The sequence below is a fragment of the Nilaparvata lugens genome, chromosome 3, assembly GCF_014356525.2.
Source record: "Nilaparvata lugens isolate BPH chromosome 3, ASM1435652v1, whole genome shotgun sequence".
In the NCBI taxonomy this organism is placed as follows: Eukaryota; Metazoa; Arthropoda; class Insecta; order Hemiptera; family Delphacidae; genus Nilaparvata; species Nilaparvata lugens.
Genome location: NC_052506.1, coordinates 87261203 through 87277631, shown reverse-complemented (window position 1 = coordinate 87277631; position 16429 = coordinate 87261203). Strand labels below are relative to the sequence as shown.

Here is a 16429-nt window from a genome sequence, read left to right as displayed (position 1 = left end):
GAACAACCATAGAATAAAATGCTATTTATTGCACAAGCAATATTTGTCAAAATTCGAATATCTACAGTCAAGTCTATATTCACTGTTCTTATAAAATGCTTATCAAGAAGTTTTTTTTGGATTAATACAACTGTACCGAATGGGCATTCCATTTCAGATACGGTACAGTACAATAATTTAATATGACATGGATTTGCATCGATCATAAAATCATTCATATTATTCTCAATTCAAGGGGATCATCAAAATTAAATGAACCAATTATTTATCAATAATAATTATATTTATATCATTATATTATATTTTTCTTAACTGTAGGGGATCGTCGAAGTCTAATGAAACAATCATTAATCAATTATTATTACCTATATATTTTTCTCTGATATATTGAAGGGATTTTCAAAATCCAATGAAACCAATATTTATCAATTAATAATAGTCTATATGTCTCTAATAAATCTATGTGCATAGTTTTTTCTCCAATACATTCATTTCTGGTTTTTTGATCGATCAACTTCATTTGCTACATTGTCGTATGATAACAGTGATGATGATTCCCCATCCGATACACTGATCTGATCTTCGTCATCCTCATCCATTTCATAATCATCCTGCTTCAAATCCTCCTAAAATGAGAAACAGATCTTTAGTTGCATTTTTTATCTATTATAAATAAGTGTAATTAATTTGAAATTATTCATTATAGTCCAGTGTACTTGAGCCTTGAATATAGAAATTGCCCATTTTTTGTGTATTGGAATAAGCTTCATGTCTTGTGAAATACTTCTGATAAAATTTCCAAATATAGTGAGGATGTGAAAATTGTCCCCTTCTACCCACTCCAATAAATAATACTTCCGATTCTAACACAATTCAAAAGTTACAGAACAAAGAAAATTTTGCATGAAATTGGTTCTGGATTTCTTTTATGTACCCAAATAATATATTAAAAAGTCAGAACTACAATATAAATTGCAAGCATACCCCCTTTTTTATGTCTATATCGTCTGGACTATTATTCTCAAGAACTATTATCAATTCATATTAATGGAATAAGCACTGTTATTTCAATTTTTTTAAAGCAGTTGTGACAACTGACAACCATAAAGAGAAACCAAGTCTCTCTGTCTTAGGCCTGGTTGCACAGAAGCCGGTTAAACTTTAATCGTGATCAATTTCACGAGAACCAATCAGAGAAGCTGTCTTTTCAAAAAGTCTTATCAGATTGGTTCTCGCGGAATTAATCCCGGTTAAAATTTGACCGGCTTTTGAGCAACTCCTCTTGTAGGCCAGTCAACGAAGAGTTGATTGGGTAGTTCAGGGCAGCGAGGGAAAAGTTTGGAGAACAGTTTTTGACCCCTTAGCTGTGCCCTTAGTTCTGTTTAGGGTAGTAAGGAGGTAAACATATCAAAAGTCCCTACCATTCCACTCTGTGTTAAGGGGTTGGGGGAGGTTCAAAGGTACCTTTTTTGTTTCGCCCATATAAATCGTAAACTATGTATCTTACGGACATGACTGTACTATACAAAATTTAAGCTTACATAATTTTTTACAATATTGATCTATCAACTTTCTCTATACTTATCTCTCATAGATATCTGCTTTTGAAGGTGTGATATTAAAAAAAAACTGGTTAGACTATTTCTCGTTATTTTTTTTTAAATCTATGAGAAAAATCCATACTAGTTATGAGCTCATAAAGCATTGAATTCTATTTAATTTGATTAATAATTTGACAATTCTACGCATTTCCCCTCTACTGTTGCAGCAGGTTTAGTGCTGAGTGTGACATCTTCAGTTTTGCAACAAAAGACCAACTGACAAAGGAATTTGTCAGAAAGAAATCCAAATATTAATATTAAGATTTGTGACTGTTAATACATTAAAAAATATTATTTACAACAAACATCATCACCTTCACTAAAAAACAGAAAATCATGAAAATTTAAACACTGCATTGGAAAAAGTCATTTTTTGCAATCATACTTACCACCAAGTCAGCACTATTACTAGTAGTGGTGGTGGTTAGAGACGATGAGTTGCCACTGGAAGACTTTTTCGGAACTTTCTTTTGTTTAGCCAGTAGCGTTGACAATAAAGATGTATTCCTCATTGATGTTTTCCTCACTGTCTCAATTCTTGATGCAGTCTCTGACATTTTCAGTGAATCTTGAAAGCTCTGAAAATATTTATACAAGCAACCGATTTATTTATACAAATAGAATATAATGTGTCACATTGAAGGTGCAAGTCTGTGAAACCCTGTAAATCTTTGAATCCTTAATTCTATCTAAATCTCTGTTGTTGGTGGAGATTGTGAGTTGGGTTTTCAATTGTTTTAATTTTTAAATGTCACAAATGAATTTAAACTACTGTAATATTAAGCTACTCATGGAACTCTATCATAGCATTATAGGCTATAGCATCATAGCAAAGAGGAACTATGAAATCTAGAACTTGTAATTTTGTTGAAAGACAATACTCGGCTATTACCTAACTAATGAATGAAGAAATTCTCATTAACAATTAAACTCTACTCTCTAGTTTTGAATGTCCACTTATCACTTTGTTCCCAGTATAAAGCAAATGGAAAAATCATTACCAAATCAAGAAAATTATTGTCTAAAAAAACTCAGTAATTTAAACTAATAAGTTCTTCTTTATTCAGATTCTCTAATTATTGGAATTTCTCAGACCTCATTCTGGTTTTCACTTACGTGACATTAGTGATAGCTCATCAGAGACTTATTCAATTTCTTCAAGTTTGAATGTACTCCTTTCAAGAGTAAATTTACTACATTTTTCTAAAATATATTGTTGAAAGCTCCCAGTATCTGAGTATTTCATGTAAAATAACGATGTGCAAAATAAATTGCTTTATAGATAGGCTACTATAGTAATGGTGATTTATTTGTGAATATAAATACAATACCGTCTCTGTGATTCCACGTTCTCTCTGAAAGTCCTGGTTAACAGAAAAACATTCAGCCTAGATTTTTCAAATAACATTAATCATATAGTAGATCATTGATAATTAACAGTAATTGATGACCGTCCTTGTGTTTTCCAATACCGAATAGTTCAAGAATTGCATATCCTATAATCTGATTCATATTCACAATAAATGAATTGAATGCAATATTCTCAAGATAGGCTTCCTTATATCCTACTAACGGCTCTCCCTATCTGGTGATGTGTCTGACACAAGAGAGAATCGGTTAAATGCAATATCAGTATTTCAAGATTCAAATTTATTTGTGGCCTGACTTCCGATTTAGTAAAATAGCTACAGTAACTGTTATTCAAACTGTTAAAAATATGATAATCATGTGGCTTTTGATTGAGGAGAGTCCCTTACGGGAAGGTTCCACCTCGCAAGATACAATTATAATCATAACACTAATCTGTAGCCAAATCAATAGCGCTTCCGATCAGTAAATTTAAATACAATTATTCATAATCTTATTACCTACTTATTTACTATTATTTCACTTTTAAAGTACATATTCAACAGTTGTTCATAATCTTACAATAATTCTAGATAACATAACAAGCATACTATGTGAGTAAGTTTTAGTTTTGAGTTTATAGTTTGAGTCAGCACAAGTATGTAAGTTTTAGTAGCTATTATTGACTGATTGAGGATACTAGGCCGGGCCCTTGAAATAAGTTTGAAAAATAAGTTCACAATATTCCACTATCGACTCTTGTATGTAAGACTGCATTGAATTGTAATCTGTTTATAGATAATGAATAATATTGAACTAATGCACAATGCACTTGTAAAAAATGTTCTTACCTCCAAATCATAATCCTCATTAATTTGCATCAGCTCTTGATAGCCTCTTGTGAACAGTTCGATAACTCTCGCATGACTTTCTATTTCAATGGCAATGAAGTCCATCAGTATGGCCTTCAAATCATGAAGCTTCTTCTTTTCAAACAAATCCATCTGCTCTTCCAAGGCTTTTTGAGTCCGAGACACCTCCACTGAAGCTTTCACCAATTCTGATTCCGCGGTCGTCTATCGAATTCATTAAGGAAAATGTGTATTGCATGACTGTACTAGACAAACTGGAAGAACACTTTCAAAAAACCATATTACCAATTGAATGAAAGGAATTGACTAGAGGGGAACTGTGATGTATACAATACCGGTACATCACCATCATGATCTATCTGTAAAAATACGCGTATGTTTCCGATAGAAAAGAGATGAGATTTAGTAGTTATTTTTTTAGAATACCTTGAACTGAGCAATGCCAACAAAATTATTGTTATTTTATTTCAATTCCTATTTCCAAACATGATGATTTCCTTGTAGGTACGGCGTTTTCTCGTCTGGTGATATTTTAAGATATCTAGAGAATTGAAAAGTATAAAATTTAATCACTCAATTTATTTTTTAAAATTGCAAATAACTCATTAGTTTATTCAAGCATTTTAATTTCACTTCAGAATTTCCTGAAAAAGAAGAGTTTGAATGGAAAAATTAATTGTTCACAGTATTATAAAAGGATCTAACAACTAACACATTGAGGCCTGGTTTTCATAAATCTTATTAAATCTGAAGGACCATTGAATCTGTTGAATTGATATAGATTTAATGGTCCATGAGATGAAATAGGCTACCGTAAGTGTTCTAGAAGTCTGAAATAATTATATGAGCTAACTAATACCAATTTGCAATAAAAGATACGATTTGTTGTCTGTTGTAGGGATTCCTCTCTTTCACTCTTTCAAGCTGCTTCTTCCAAGCAAGTTCTCGATCTCTTGCTGAGAATATATTTTTCACTTCGTCTTTGGCATTTCGGCAAACTGACTCGTACTGCACTAGCTCTTGCACCACTCTCTTGTCCAGTCTTTGCGTTTCAATATTTCTGAAAAGAAAAACCAATATTTGAAGGTCTGCGGGCCCAAGTCATGAGCAAGGGAAATACATAAAAAAACTGGGAAAACTGTTAAAATTTTTCTGGTTGCAAGGGAAATGGCTCAAGGAATTTATAATATAAGATACTGGTACATAAGCACGAACAAAAGATTTGATTCTTATATAATAAATTACTACTTTTCTGGGATTAGGGATTAGGATTCACTTGTTTCTAGATAAGTGAAACTCTTGAAAATACCATTGCTGTTTCCAAAATAGTTTCAAGAAAAGTTTCAACTGGATCATAACACAGACTTCATTCCATAGTGTTCCATATTGAACTTAAAAAAATTCAACCACATCTAAATTCCATGAATTTGACTATAAAAACCATAGTACAAAAACTGTAGTGGAAACTTTAAACTACTTTGCCCTCATAAGATAGTGAATGTGTGTTTCATTTGTCTTCTGCTCTTTTGAATTGTAAAAAAATCCAATATAAACTGAAATTTCTCAAAAAATTTGAGCCTCAACTACTTAAACCCTTAAAATATCTCATATTTTTTATTATATTTTATTGTCATTTTTTGGTTTAATTTCTGTATTATCTCAGTATATTTTGTATTGTTAATTTTGTATTTTCTGCTAACGACGTGGTTAAATGATAGAGTGGACATTACTGTCTGAACTTCGCCACTTCAACAAAAATAAAGAAGTCATTCTATTCTATTTTAATATTGTGATATAAAATAAATAATTGATAGTTTTATAGACGCTTTTATTAAAAAATAACATGATATTTATCTATCAATATTTTAAATATCCTCATATTTAACATATTTATCTAGATATTTAAATATCTATGGAACTGAGCTCTTCTTTATTTTATTAGGGCGCGCTATTTTGATGGTGTCTTAATTACATTGTTTTTCAATTTGGAAATTGTCATGACCCTTTACTTCCCCCACCAAACACAGATCTGACTCTGAAAGATATTAGTGGGGGCCAAGGAACAAGGAAAACACGAATTTTCAATCAGACCCTGAAAATCGAAGTTCAAATGTAGAGTAAAATGGTTAAAATTGATTTAAATTAATACCTACCTATATACTTTTTGACTATTTAAATTGTAAAATTTATAATTCAATTACTTAAATTTTATTGAAAACCCTACTCATAAATGTACTTGAACAAATAATAACTCTCTATAGTCTTCTTTAAAGGAGATATTATATTTGATTCACTAACCGATAGTCACCAATCTCAACCAAAGTATTTGAAAAATCACCGAGGCCCTGCTTCAAACTTCTATTGATTTTCTCACTTTCCGAATAGCTATGTAGATTTTTCGCCAGATTGTCGTTCATATCTCTGACCCTGAAAAATTCAATGCAGAAATTGTAGAAAGCACTGAATGTTATAAAATTGTTATAGATTTCGAATACACGAATAACCTACTTGCTAGTAGAATTTATTGTTATAATTACTTACACCTATTGTGTTAATTTATACTAAACTCAATTTGAATTTTGAAGTAAAAATAATCCAAACCTATCCCAAGAGATAAAATATTGTGTATTATTTCTCTAAGGATCCCGGTATATTGGGAAAAATTTGGATAGCTGTGTAAAAAGGTTGTAAATTCAAACTCATTCAGTAAATAAAATTGCTCATCATTACAATAGACAACTGTCAAGAGAGGATGAGATGAATTGAGAAAACACAATTGTATAGGCTACCATATTCGTTTCCCCTAACAAAAATGTATAGCATTTTGAATAGAATATAAATATTATGTTTAATGAATTAATTTATTGTTTGTCATTTTTCTAAAATGATTTCCTTACCTTGCTACTTTCCTTGTATAGCCAGCCATAACAGAACAAAGCTCAGAAAAGGTTTTTTCAACAGATGCTATCCTGTCGTTGGCAAATTTTGCTTGCTGCTCACTAGAAAACATTAAAATAATGAAATTAGATTCCTAAATACTAATATTCTAGCAATGATTAATAATACAAGCTTATCAAAAGAAACTCATTTGGATTTCTATTCTAATCCAGATTCGGCTAGACTTATGGATAGATTATAAATTAAGCATGCAACATTATCAACAGTGCAAGTGAGCTTTTTACGACAAAGAATGCTAGTTCGGATGACTTCATCAACTTATCTGTGGACTATTTAAAGATGATATAGTGGATACGTTTTCTAAACTCCTGTTTATGCTGTCAATGGGATGCCTCTATGTGAATTCTAGTTCCTCATATGCGAAAAGATTACCACCAGGATCTACTGAATATAGTTCATGGCTCCAGGAACTCTCCAAGTCCAGATATGTACCTTAATACCTTCAGCTTCATCCATTACCCACAATTATTGCGGGATCGATGGCGTCAAAAGCCATGTTTATCACGTCTTCAATGCTCATGTGCTCAAGTCTTTGATTGGGGGTGTAGCGGCTTCATTGTGCCTCTTGATCAACAGCTGTTTGGAATTAGGAGTCCTCCCTTACCTGCTTGAGACTTTTAGAATAAATTCTGTCTTCAAGAAAGGTGTCCTGAAGTATTTGAAAACTTCAGGTCTATACCAATAATTACTGTGATTGATAAAATCTTTGAAGCTATTTTGTACATACACTCAACTTGGTGCCTATTTTGAGAAGAGCTCACTCTTTTCACCTCGTCAGTTTGTATTCCAAAGCTTTCCTGGACGTTCTACCACAGATGTAGTTCATAGATTGTTCATTATGGAGGCAATGGAGAATAAACACTCAGTGGCATTACCTCTGTGCGACCTTAACAAGTCATTCGACTGTGGTTCTCACTGTATATTGTTAGAGAAACTTGAAAGATATAGAGTACAAGCGGTGGCCTTCGATTAGCTGAGGGATCATCGTGGACAGAGGATGTCAATTGGTGGTGCTGTGTCAGATGCTCAAAATGTGTGCTGTGGCGTGCCTCAAGGTTCGATCCTTAGCCTCTCATCTTCATCAATGACCTCAGGCTCGATGGAAGTGGAAAATGACATAACCCTCGTTTTCAGGGATGCGCAACTGTTGGAGGTTGGCAGTTATTGGTTCTGGGTGAACAAACTTTCATTGAATGAGAGGAAGGCACAAAATCTACTCTGGACTCTAAGGGCAGAATCCACCAATTTTCGGGGAATGCAGTGTGAAGTCGCTTGGATTTATGATGGATGCAAGATTGACATGGGAGCAGCATGTGGACATGATCTACAATAGACTGTCAAGAGTTACATCAGATGCGCAAGCTGAGAAGTGATGTTTCTTTGGAGTACCTCGTTACAGCATACAATGACCTCTTTTACAGCCATATCAATTATCGTACGGTATTGTGCTTTGGGGTCATATAAGCGGCTGCAGAAAGAACCAGCTTCTACAAAACACAAGAAGATTTTTCAGATCACCACATCACCTTATCGGCTGAAAAACTCTGCGTTAATCTTTAGGAGACTAAACAGCGGGGAGGGGGGTCCCCGGACGATCACCCCCCACCACCAATGGGTCAGAGTCCTTTGGACGGATCCACGCCTGGCATTTTGTGAGAAGCTTGGGAGTCTGGCACTCTACTCCATGAATGAAGATACAATACAGGTGTTTTCAAACTCTATAAATAACCTTCCATCTTAATATAAATTAAGTTTTTATAAGTTTGTAATATTTTTGACGCAATCTATTCAGAAAGTGCTGGTCATGGATGGAGACTAATGGATATTGAATTATTAACATGTATCGCATAAACCATTAAGTGTATGATAGTAGAAAATTTGTTCAAAAACAATTATTATGTTTATCATAGACATATTAATGGACATTAAGAAAAAATAATTAAGGTTATATAACGGGCTTTTATATTACCAAGCTGCATTTTCATGACGAGTAATTTTTACGATATTCATGATTTCTAATTACGATTGAAGAGTCTATCGTTCTCATCAATAATATTTTTAAATATTAAAGTTGTACCCTGTAAAACCCAAAATAATATTACTTTTGAATTCAACCATACAAAAACATAAACATAAACACTAGTTTCATGGTTGCCATGACAACACCAACCAACACCAGTGCTAATAGACTTTCATTGACTAACATACAGAGTAACATTTGAAGAACTGATTGAATGGAACGGGGAAAAACCGTTACATGGGCATGCGCATTAAGGTGCTGTGTGGGAGAGAAAGGCTTGCCACAAACGTGACAATGCTGCTTGAAATTTTATGAAAGGTAAATCAATTATCACGAATATATAAATAGAAAAAGATAAAAATCAGCAAAAAAATTAAATGGTTTAACCTTGAGCTGCAGAATCTTAAACTAGATATACTTGAAATTATTTTAAGTTGGTAATGCACTGATCCAGCTGCCAAGTGTCAAGGACAGGAAACACAAACAAGCAGAAGCATTGCAATAATATTGCAAGTGTTTACTTTTTACAAAACTGTGCCTGATCTGTTATTTGAATAGAATTTCATTTATTGCGTGATGTGGTGCCAATGTAGATTGTACAATTTTTAATATATTTTTCAAATTTGAAGATCATTAATCTAATACAGGCCTATGTTTAATGCCTTATTGAGAATAAAAATTGTCAAGAAAGACTAATTTTAACAAGATCAGTTCTACAAATTTCCTTCTTCAGAAAAGCTGATCAATAAACTTACTTGGTTAAAACTAGATTGGAAATTATTTTTAAAAATGGACATAGAAGAAATTTTAAATGATGTTGTACCATCGGATCAGTTGAAGGTCAGTAAAAACTCTGTTTTTTTATTGGTATTTGATGTTTTGTTTATCTTTCCAGTGAGAGTATTGTAGAATAATTTTTTGTTTTTTGATCGTTGGCCAGGAAATTCCTGGTTTAATCGCGTCAATTTTAAAATGGAATATGAAAATCATGAAATATATTGCAGGAGCTATATAAAACTCCATAACAATAGTCAAGAAACCACACACTAACATGACAATAAATGATGACAGTGTTAAAGATCATAGGTATTCTCAATAAAGAAATAGTATATCTCATATAGACTTTTGACAATCAGTCTCTTAACAAAGGAGTCTTAAAAACACTTACTAGGCGCTCTCTCACTGACTCTGGAAAATTGAACATGTTCAGTGCCAGCATCGGGAAACTGTCCCTTACTATTGTTAGAGGCCAACGTGGCACATCCAAATCTGTCCTCTTTTAAGTGTTGTAGGAGTTGCTCCCTCCGCTGCAATGTTGATACTTACAAGTAGCAGAGAAGCCAAAATATAATGACCACAGACTGTAATGCCCAATCTGAGGAAGATAGGTTGACAATCATGCTCACTGTATGTAATAACACGTAGTACCCTCTTCTGTAGCTGCAGAACGTCACTAGCATGCTGTAAATGGCCCCAGATCAGAATTCCATACTGGATGCGACTAGGAAAAACTGCATATGGTACAACAAGTGTTCTATTCTCAGAAGCCCTCTCAGTTTCTTGAAGAGATGAATCACTCTTGATAATCTCTTACATACTCAAAGAATGTCATTACCTTTTAGACATTGGCTTACTATATACTATCAAAATTCGGAAAGGGAACAGTTTTGGGCTAGCCTGTTGGTCCTTTTCTAATCATGTATTTGATTTGTGCATTGGTTAATGTAAATAAATGAATAAAATGTGTGGCTCCCATGTCAACTTTAAGCCAAATTCTAGGATGGTACCAGTAACTGGTATTTGATTGTGTTTCGTGCTGCCTAGAGTGCACATTAATTTCTGGGTCTCTCCTTCATTGAAAAGCAGCATGTTTGCAGCAAACCTGTCATTTGCTTCCAAGAAGACTTGCTGTGCTCTTGCACTTGCTTCTGTGGGTTCACTTCCTTTACCATCAATTGTGGTATAGTCTGCAAACAGCAGGCTTGAATTCTGCAATCTCAAATAATTTATTATGATCAGAGGCCCAATGATCATAGAATGATCAAAGGCCCCAAGCACCGATCCCTGTGGTACACCATGAGATACCTGCTTTTCTTTTGAGGTCTCATCAAAGAATTTGATTTTTTATTTGTCTTTTTGACAAATAGTTAGTGTAATATCTCAATAGTTAGTGTAAATTTTATGAATGTTTATGTTTTTTAATTTCTATGACGTAATATTAATAACTACGTATTAATAATTATGACGAAATCTATCCAGTGTAAAGACTGGTCATGGATTGAATGAAATTGAATAGAATCAATCTGCTTGCGATCCATCAGCCACCATGCCTCATGCTATGTCCTAAAAGCCATATATCTTGAGAGTTTCTTTAGTGAGATACATAGTCAAAGGCCTTAGTGGGATCACAAAGCACCAGTTTGACTTAACTCTGCATCTTGTGAATACTGTCAATCAAAGAGAGTGTAGCTGAGGTTGTCTCTCTTCTGGAACCATGCTGCATATCCCCCAAAATAAATTTCTCTCATCTATAACATCATGGCCGTCTCAATGCTCTCAATTACCTATGATCGGTACAATAGATACTGGTCAGAAACTTCCAAGGACTTCAGGATCATCACCCTTCTTGAAATTGGGTACTGTCTTTGAGACACTCAGGAAAGATGCCATCTCCAAGACAGGAGTTAACTAACAGAAACAATAGACCCGCTATCACAATCATGATACTCTTTAGGGCATTCTGAGATTCCATATACATCTTGGCTGAAGACGACCTTAAACCTAATTACAATGTTCATCAGATGATTCACACTTTAAGGCCTGAGAGAATCAAACCTTTGAGGAGACTCAGGCACTGACAGGGCTGGATTATTACAAGAGGCTGGAATCCCATCGATTATTTCAGTCACAGCACTTGGAAAATAATTGTTAAAACTTGATCCGTGCTATGCTAGCACTTTATCACTGTTTGTGATTTGTATGAATCACTGATTAGGTTCCATGATGCCTTGACTGGGTTATGGGACTCACTTAACTTTGCATTCTTGTTCCATCCATCTCCATCCTTTACTGTAAATCTGCTTTTCTCTGAGGTATTTAGTTGGTGTACTCTATAGCTAGCAAAGAAGGGTTTTCTTCATGTGCATTGTAGAGCATGGTGACAAACAATTTAATACGTTCCAGTTCTGGAGTGTTCCAAACATTCGTGCGCAAATCTGCGCTTTGATTACTCTCTACTGGCTTCTCTAGGATGATAGATGGATTTGAAAGGTATTCTTTTTTAGTGAGGGTGGGTACCTTTTTTATGGGGGCCTTGTACCCCCAAAATTTGGAATATTCAGTCCCCAACTATACGAGCGTTTTTTGCGCGTCATCAGCACATATGGCCTCTTATAGGGAGCGTCTATTTCTCTCGTATAGTTAACCCCATAAGAGAATGCATCTGGTCAACGAGCGAAAACAATTCAGCGCGTCTAAAACGCCCGTATAGTTGGTGTCTTCGTTATCCTGCTATATCTAATCTAGAATTGGTTGATATATTTTTTAATAATAATCAATTTTGAAATATATTTTACTCATCAAGAAAGTAAATCTTTGTATTATTTGATAATAATGCTTGATAAAATGGAGATTTGTGTAAAATTATATTTGTACCTGAAACTGTGCACTCTTAGATCATAATTATTAATATACATTCTCTTTCCAGAATGCTTATAATAGGCCTAATGCTTGATAAAATAGAGATTTGTGTAAAATTATCCTTGTACACCTGAAGCTGTGCTCTCTTAAATCATAATCATAAACTTTCTCTTTCCAGAAAGCTGAAGAATCATATTATAAAGCATCGGAGACAGGACAAATGACAAAGGAAATTGAATTCTATTATGCAAATTGTTTAGTAAGAAGTAAATATCCAGCTGATGTACGCAAAGGCCTCTCGATTTTTGAAGCAATGTGCAAGAAATACAGAGAAGAGGAAAAGAGGGACTACATTTACTTCTTAGCTCTTGGAAATGCAAGGATCAAGGTAAATATTGTTTCAATTCATCAACACTCGAAGTATTCGTCAAAATAAGGGGTGATTTTCCTTCAGAAACTTGTTTTACATGAACATACTACATGTTTTTATTTTTCCTAACATGTTTCAACTTAAATGCCATTTTCAAGTGAATTTGGCATTGAAACTGGCTTTAAAGTTGAAAAATGTGACAAATAAAAATCTAAGTTAAAAAGGATACTATGATTTTTAGGCTACTATACTTTATTTACCTTGTAGGTCTATACATTATCTATAATCAAGCAATAATATTGATAAATATGTAGTAGAGTATATTGATAAAGTTTAGTGTGATGAGACTGGCTAAACTACTTTTCACCATATAATCAAATGAGTGAACGTAATCGAGTGGATTAGATGCTGGCTTTATAATCCAAAGGCCCGGGTTTGAATCCCAGCCCGGGTAATTTTTTTCTCGGGCCACTCCCGCGGTTCGAATGGACACTTTAGTTGTCGGTCCCGACTGCCGAAAAATCAGTCGTTAGGTCAATCAGAGGCCCTGAAATTGATCAGCTGCGACCTGAAAACTCTGACACCAGACTTGAGCCAGCCAGGTCACTCGATATTATTATTATACCACAATTCATTTGTCAGTTACTCTAATTGTCTGTTACTTAATACCATCTGTTTCTTTTTTCAGGAATATTCAAAGGCCTTACATTTTGCTGAAGCTTTTCTCACAGTAGAACCAAATAATAAACAAGTTATGGCATTGGAAGAGGTTGTCAAGAAAAAGCTTAGACGTGGTATGTTTGAATTGTTTATCATTTTAATTTTATTAAGATACATTAAATTGATCTACAGTTTCCATTTTCAAAACGTTTTTATTTCTATCTTGTGAAAATATGTTGATAAGAGAATAACCCTTATGGTTTTCAGTTGGGACTCAATTTCTGAATATTAAATACTATCAGGTAACCCGTGCTCCTCAAGGTCTGACTAAAAACATGACAAACTGAAATAATAATAAATATTTTTATTGCAAAAAAAAGCTGTACAAATACAGATATGGCAATCTTGACCTACTGAAATCTTGAAGAATTTAAAATAGATCTATAACCATCCTTGGTTAATTAAGAATCTAGTCCAGCGGTTCAGACGTGATGATGCGTCATTCGTTAATCTCCTATCCCGTACCGATATCTTTCCTTACCCAAGCTTTCCTTTATTATATTATAGATTAGTTCTTGAATATGAATATACTTTGAACTCTTCAATTGGAATTGTGCTTTTTACATTTCCTTCTTATCTGTCTATGTTTCAAATCTTACCTGGCAAAAATTAAATTTGTTTACTTCAATCGTCTGATCTTCGATAACCGAATGCTATCAAAGCTTCACGAAGTAGCGATTCTGATAATCTTTGTCATCAGTATTTATACTCTATTCAAGTGACAATTGCCATTATGTAGGCGTGTGGCTTTGAATTCGTCTCTGCCTCATTATTTTGGCCTTGGCTTTTGTGAAATAGAATGCATAATGTTGATCATTGTTACTTGTTATCAACTCATTTTGTTCTTGACTCGGAAAATCATTTCTTCATTCCAAGGAATTAGGTTGAAAAACTTTGTCAAAATATAAATACAATGCATTCAAGAGAGTGTAAGGGAGATAAGTGTAATTATTTTTTACAGATGGAAATTACTGAGATATTGCATTCATTCAAATACTAATGAATTAATAATTGATGTTGCTTTCCATGACGAAACACTATATTATAACTTTGTTGTAGTTGAGACACTGTGTTACTTGTAAATATTTGAAAAACACTTACTTTTCTTGGAGTATTGAGGAATGCATTTTATTGAGGAATGTTTTTCAAATACTGTATTTACAAGTAACAGAGTGTCTGAACTACAACAAAGTAATTAATAATTATCATTAAACAGAAATCCAAATTAAATGCTGATCGGATTTCCATCTAGCTGTTTACCCTGTTGTCAATGTTTGCAGTAGCAGAAATCTTCTGGGTGATTTATAGCATTTAATTTGGTTTAATAATTATTAATTTTTTTACTGGTAAAATATTATTCTGGCCATTATCACTTATTTGTAGTTGAAGATCTCTAATCTGAGCTTCAGTTATTCATATGTCTTATATTTTTATGACGCTTTTGAAAAAATGTATATCTATTAGGCTCAACTTTCATAATCCTATATCATAGTATATCCTAGGAAATAGGCAAGAAGTAATAAATGAAATGTTACATTGTTGTTTATTTCCAACCCATAAATTCGGTGAGAAATACGGTTTTATATCATGTTTTGAAATCACCTTTGAGGCAGATCAAGTACAAGGTCTAATAACGTATAATCAATTATTTTGTTGTGTTGCAGAGGGCTTAGAAGGCGCAGCTGTGGCAGGAGCGGCTGGACTAGCAATTGGTGGCATTATAGGATTGGGTTATGCTCTCCTTTCAAAGAAAAAATCATCAAATGATGACGAATGCAAAAAGTGAAACTGAAAAATGATCCAGTTATGTTTGCAAGTGTTTATATAATAATAAATAATAGTTTTATATAATAATAGTTTTTATATAAAGTTAGTTTTTATAATGCAGTGGTCTCATACATCTTACAAACCGTTGTAAGAGGTTTTAGTTAGTTTAATGCATAATAATTATATTCATATTCAATGAACTTGAGAATAACGTCTGTTATCCACCACCGATTCTAATGCGCAGTAAGTTATTTATAGTAATCTAGAACTAATTTATACAGAAAGTGGAGTAAGTTGAAAAGTTTTGAATTACCCTTTCTTAATTTCTCACTAAAAAAAGATTAGCTTGATAAACCACTGTTATCGATTTATGGGTATTTTATTTTTAGCAAAAATATCGTCTTTTTAGAGACCCATAATCGATTCTAGGAGTTGAGAACTAAATCTATACAAGAATCTCATTTATTAGCTGTGATCTGTTTTATTTAGTACATCATTCTAAGATTGCATTGTATTGTCTTCCATTTCAAATCAATGGTTGCAGATGCTTTGAGATTTGAATCGTCATTAATCATAGCAGGTTATTTATAATCTGTTCCTATTGATGAGACGTATAGTTTTCATTTTTAATTTTGCTGTTAGTACTTACTGTGTACACGTATAGCCCGTTACGCAAACTTAACGTTTAAAACTTTTGCGATATCAATATCAGTGATTTACTACGTATACACTAAATCTATTAACATTTCAGATTATTCATGCAATCTTTCATTCCAATTTAATAATCTTCCACCTCCACAAGACTGAATTAAAAAAAAATGTCATCCTTTCTAACTAGTCAGGATAAGTTATTGTTGATAATTCATAAATGTATCATTGTTGAACTTTATTATTAACATTATGTAATAACGGTCTCACAAGATCACTGCAAGGTTATGTCTGTTAAATTATGTTGAGGCTGATCAATAATCAATTCTAGCCTTTACACATTAGTTTATTTTGTACCTGATAATTAGATTGATGTTTATTCTGGATAACGCTATAATTGTTTATAATAGACAGTGCATTAGCTATTAGGTCTTGAAATGTTGAAGAGAGTATTTTTAATATTATATCATACGTGTACTTTGTTCAA

General features: G+C 33.3%; 2 protein-coding genes across 4 annotated transcripts; one reads left to right on the top strand and one right to left on the bottom strand.

The window, feature by feature from the left end:
- Positions 1–261: 261 nt before the first annotated feature.
- LOC111062277 (protein FAM92A-like) lies at positions 262–10100 on the bottom strand. 3 transcript variants are annotated; one of them, XM_039424927.1, is made up of 8 exons: positions 9967–10100; positions 6718–6819; positions 6119–6247; positions 4700–4880; positions 3800–4024; positions 2933–2965; positions 1991–2179; positions 262–626 (listed from the first exon to the last, which is right to left on the bottom strand). In XM_039424927.1, exons 2-8 carry the CDS (start codon positions 6744–6746, stop codon positions 489–491), a joined length of 924 nt encoding a protein of 307 aa, XP_039280861.1. In that variant the 5' UTR covers positions 6747–6819; positions 9967–10100; the 3' UTR covers positions 262–488. The 3 variants fall into 3 exon arrangements, with proteins under 3 accessions (XP_039280861.1, XP_039280859.1, XP_039280860.1); XM_039424925.1 differs by lacking the exon at positions 9967–10100 and adding an exon at positions 8748–8989; XM_039424926.1 differs by lacking the exons at positions 2933–2965; positions 9967–10100 and adding an exon at positions 8748–9001.
- On the top strand, positions 9280–15980 carry LOC120350622 (mitochondrial fission 1 protein-like). Its single transcript, XM_039424928.1, has 4 exons — positions 9280–9638; positions 12616–12825; positions 13496–13601; positions 15192–15980. Exons 1-4 carry the CDS (start codon positions 9588–9590, stop codon positions 15311–15313), a joined length of 489 nt encoding a protein of 162 aa, XP_039280862.1. The 5' UTR covers positions 9280–9587; the 3' UTR covers positions 15314–15980.
- The last annotated feature ends 449 nt before the right edge of the window (positions 15981–16429 follow it).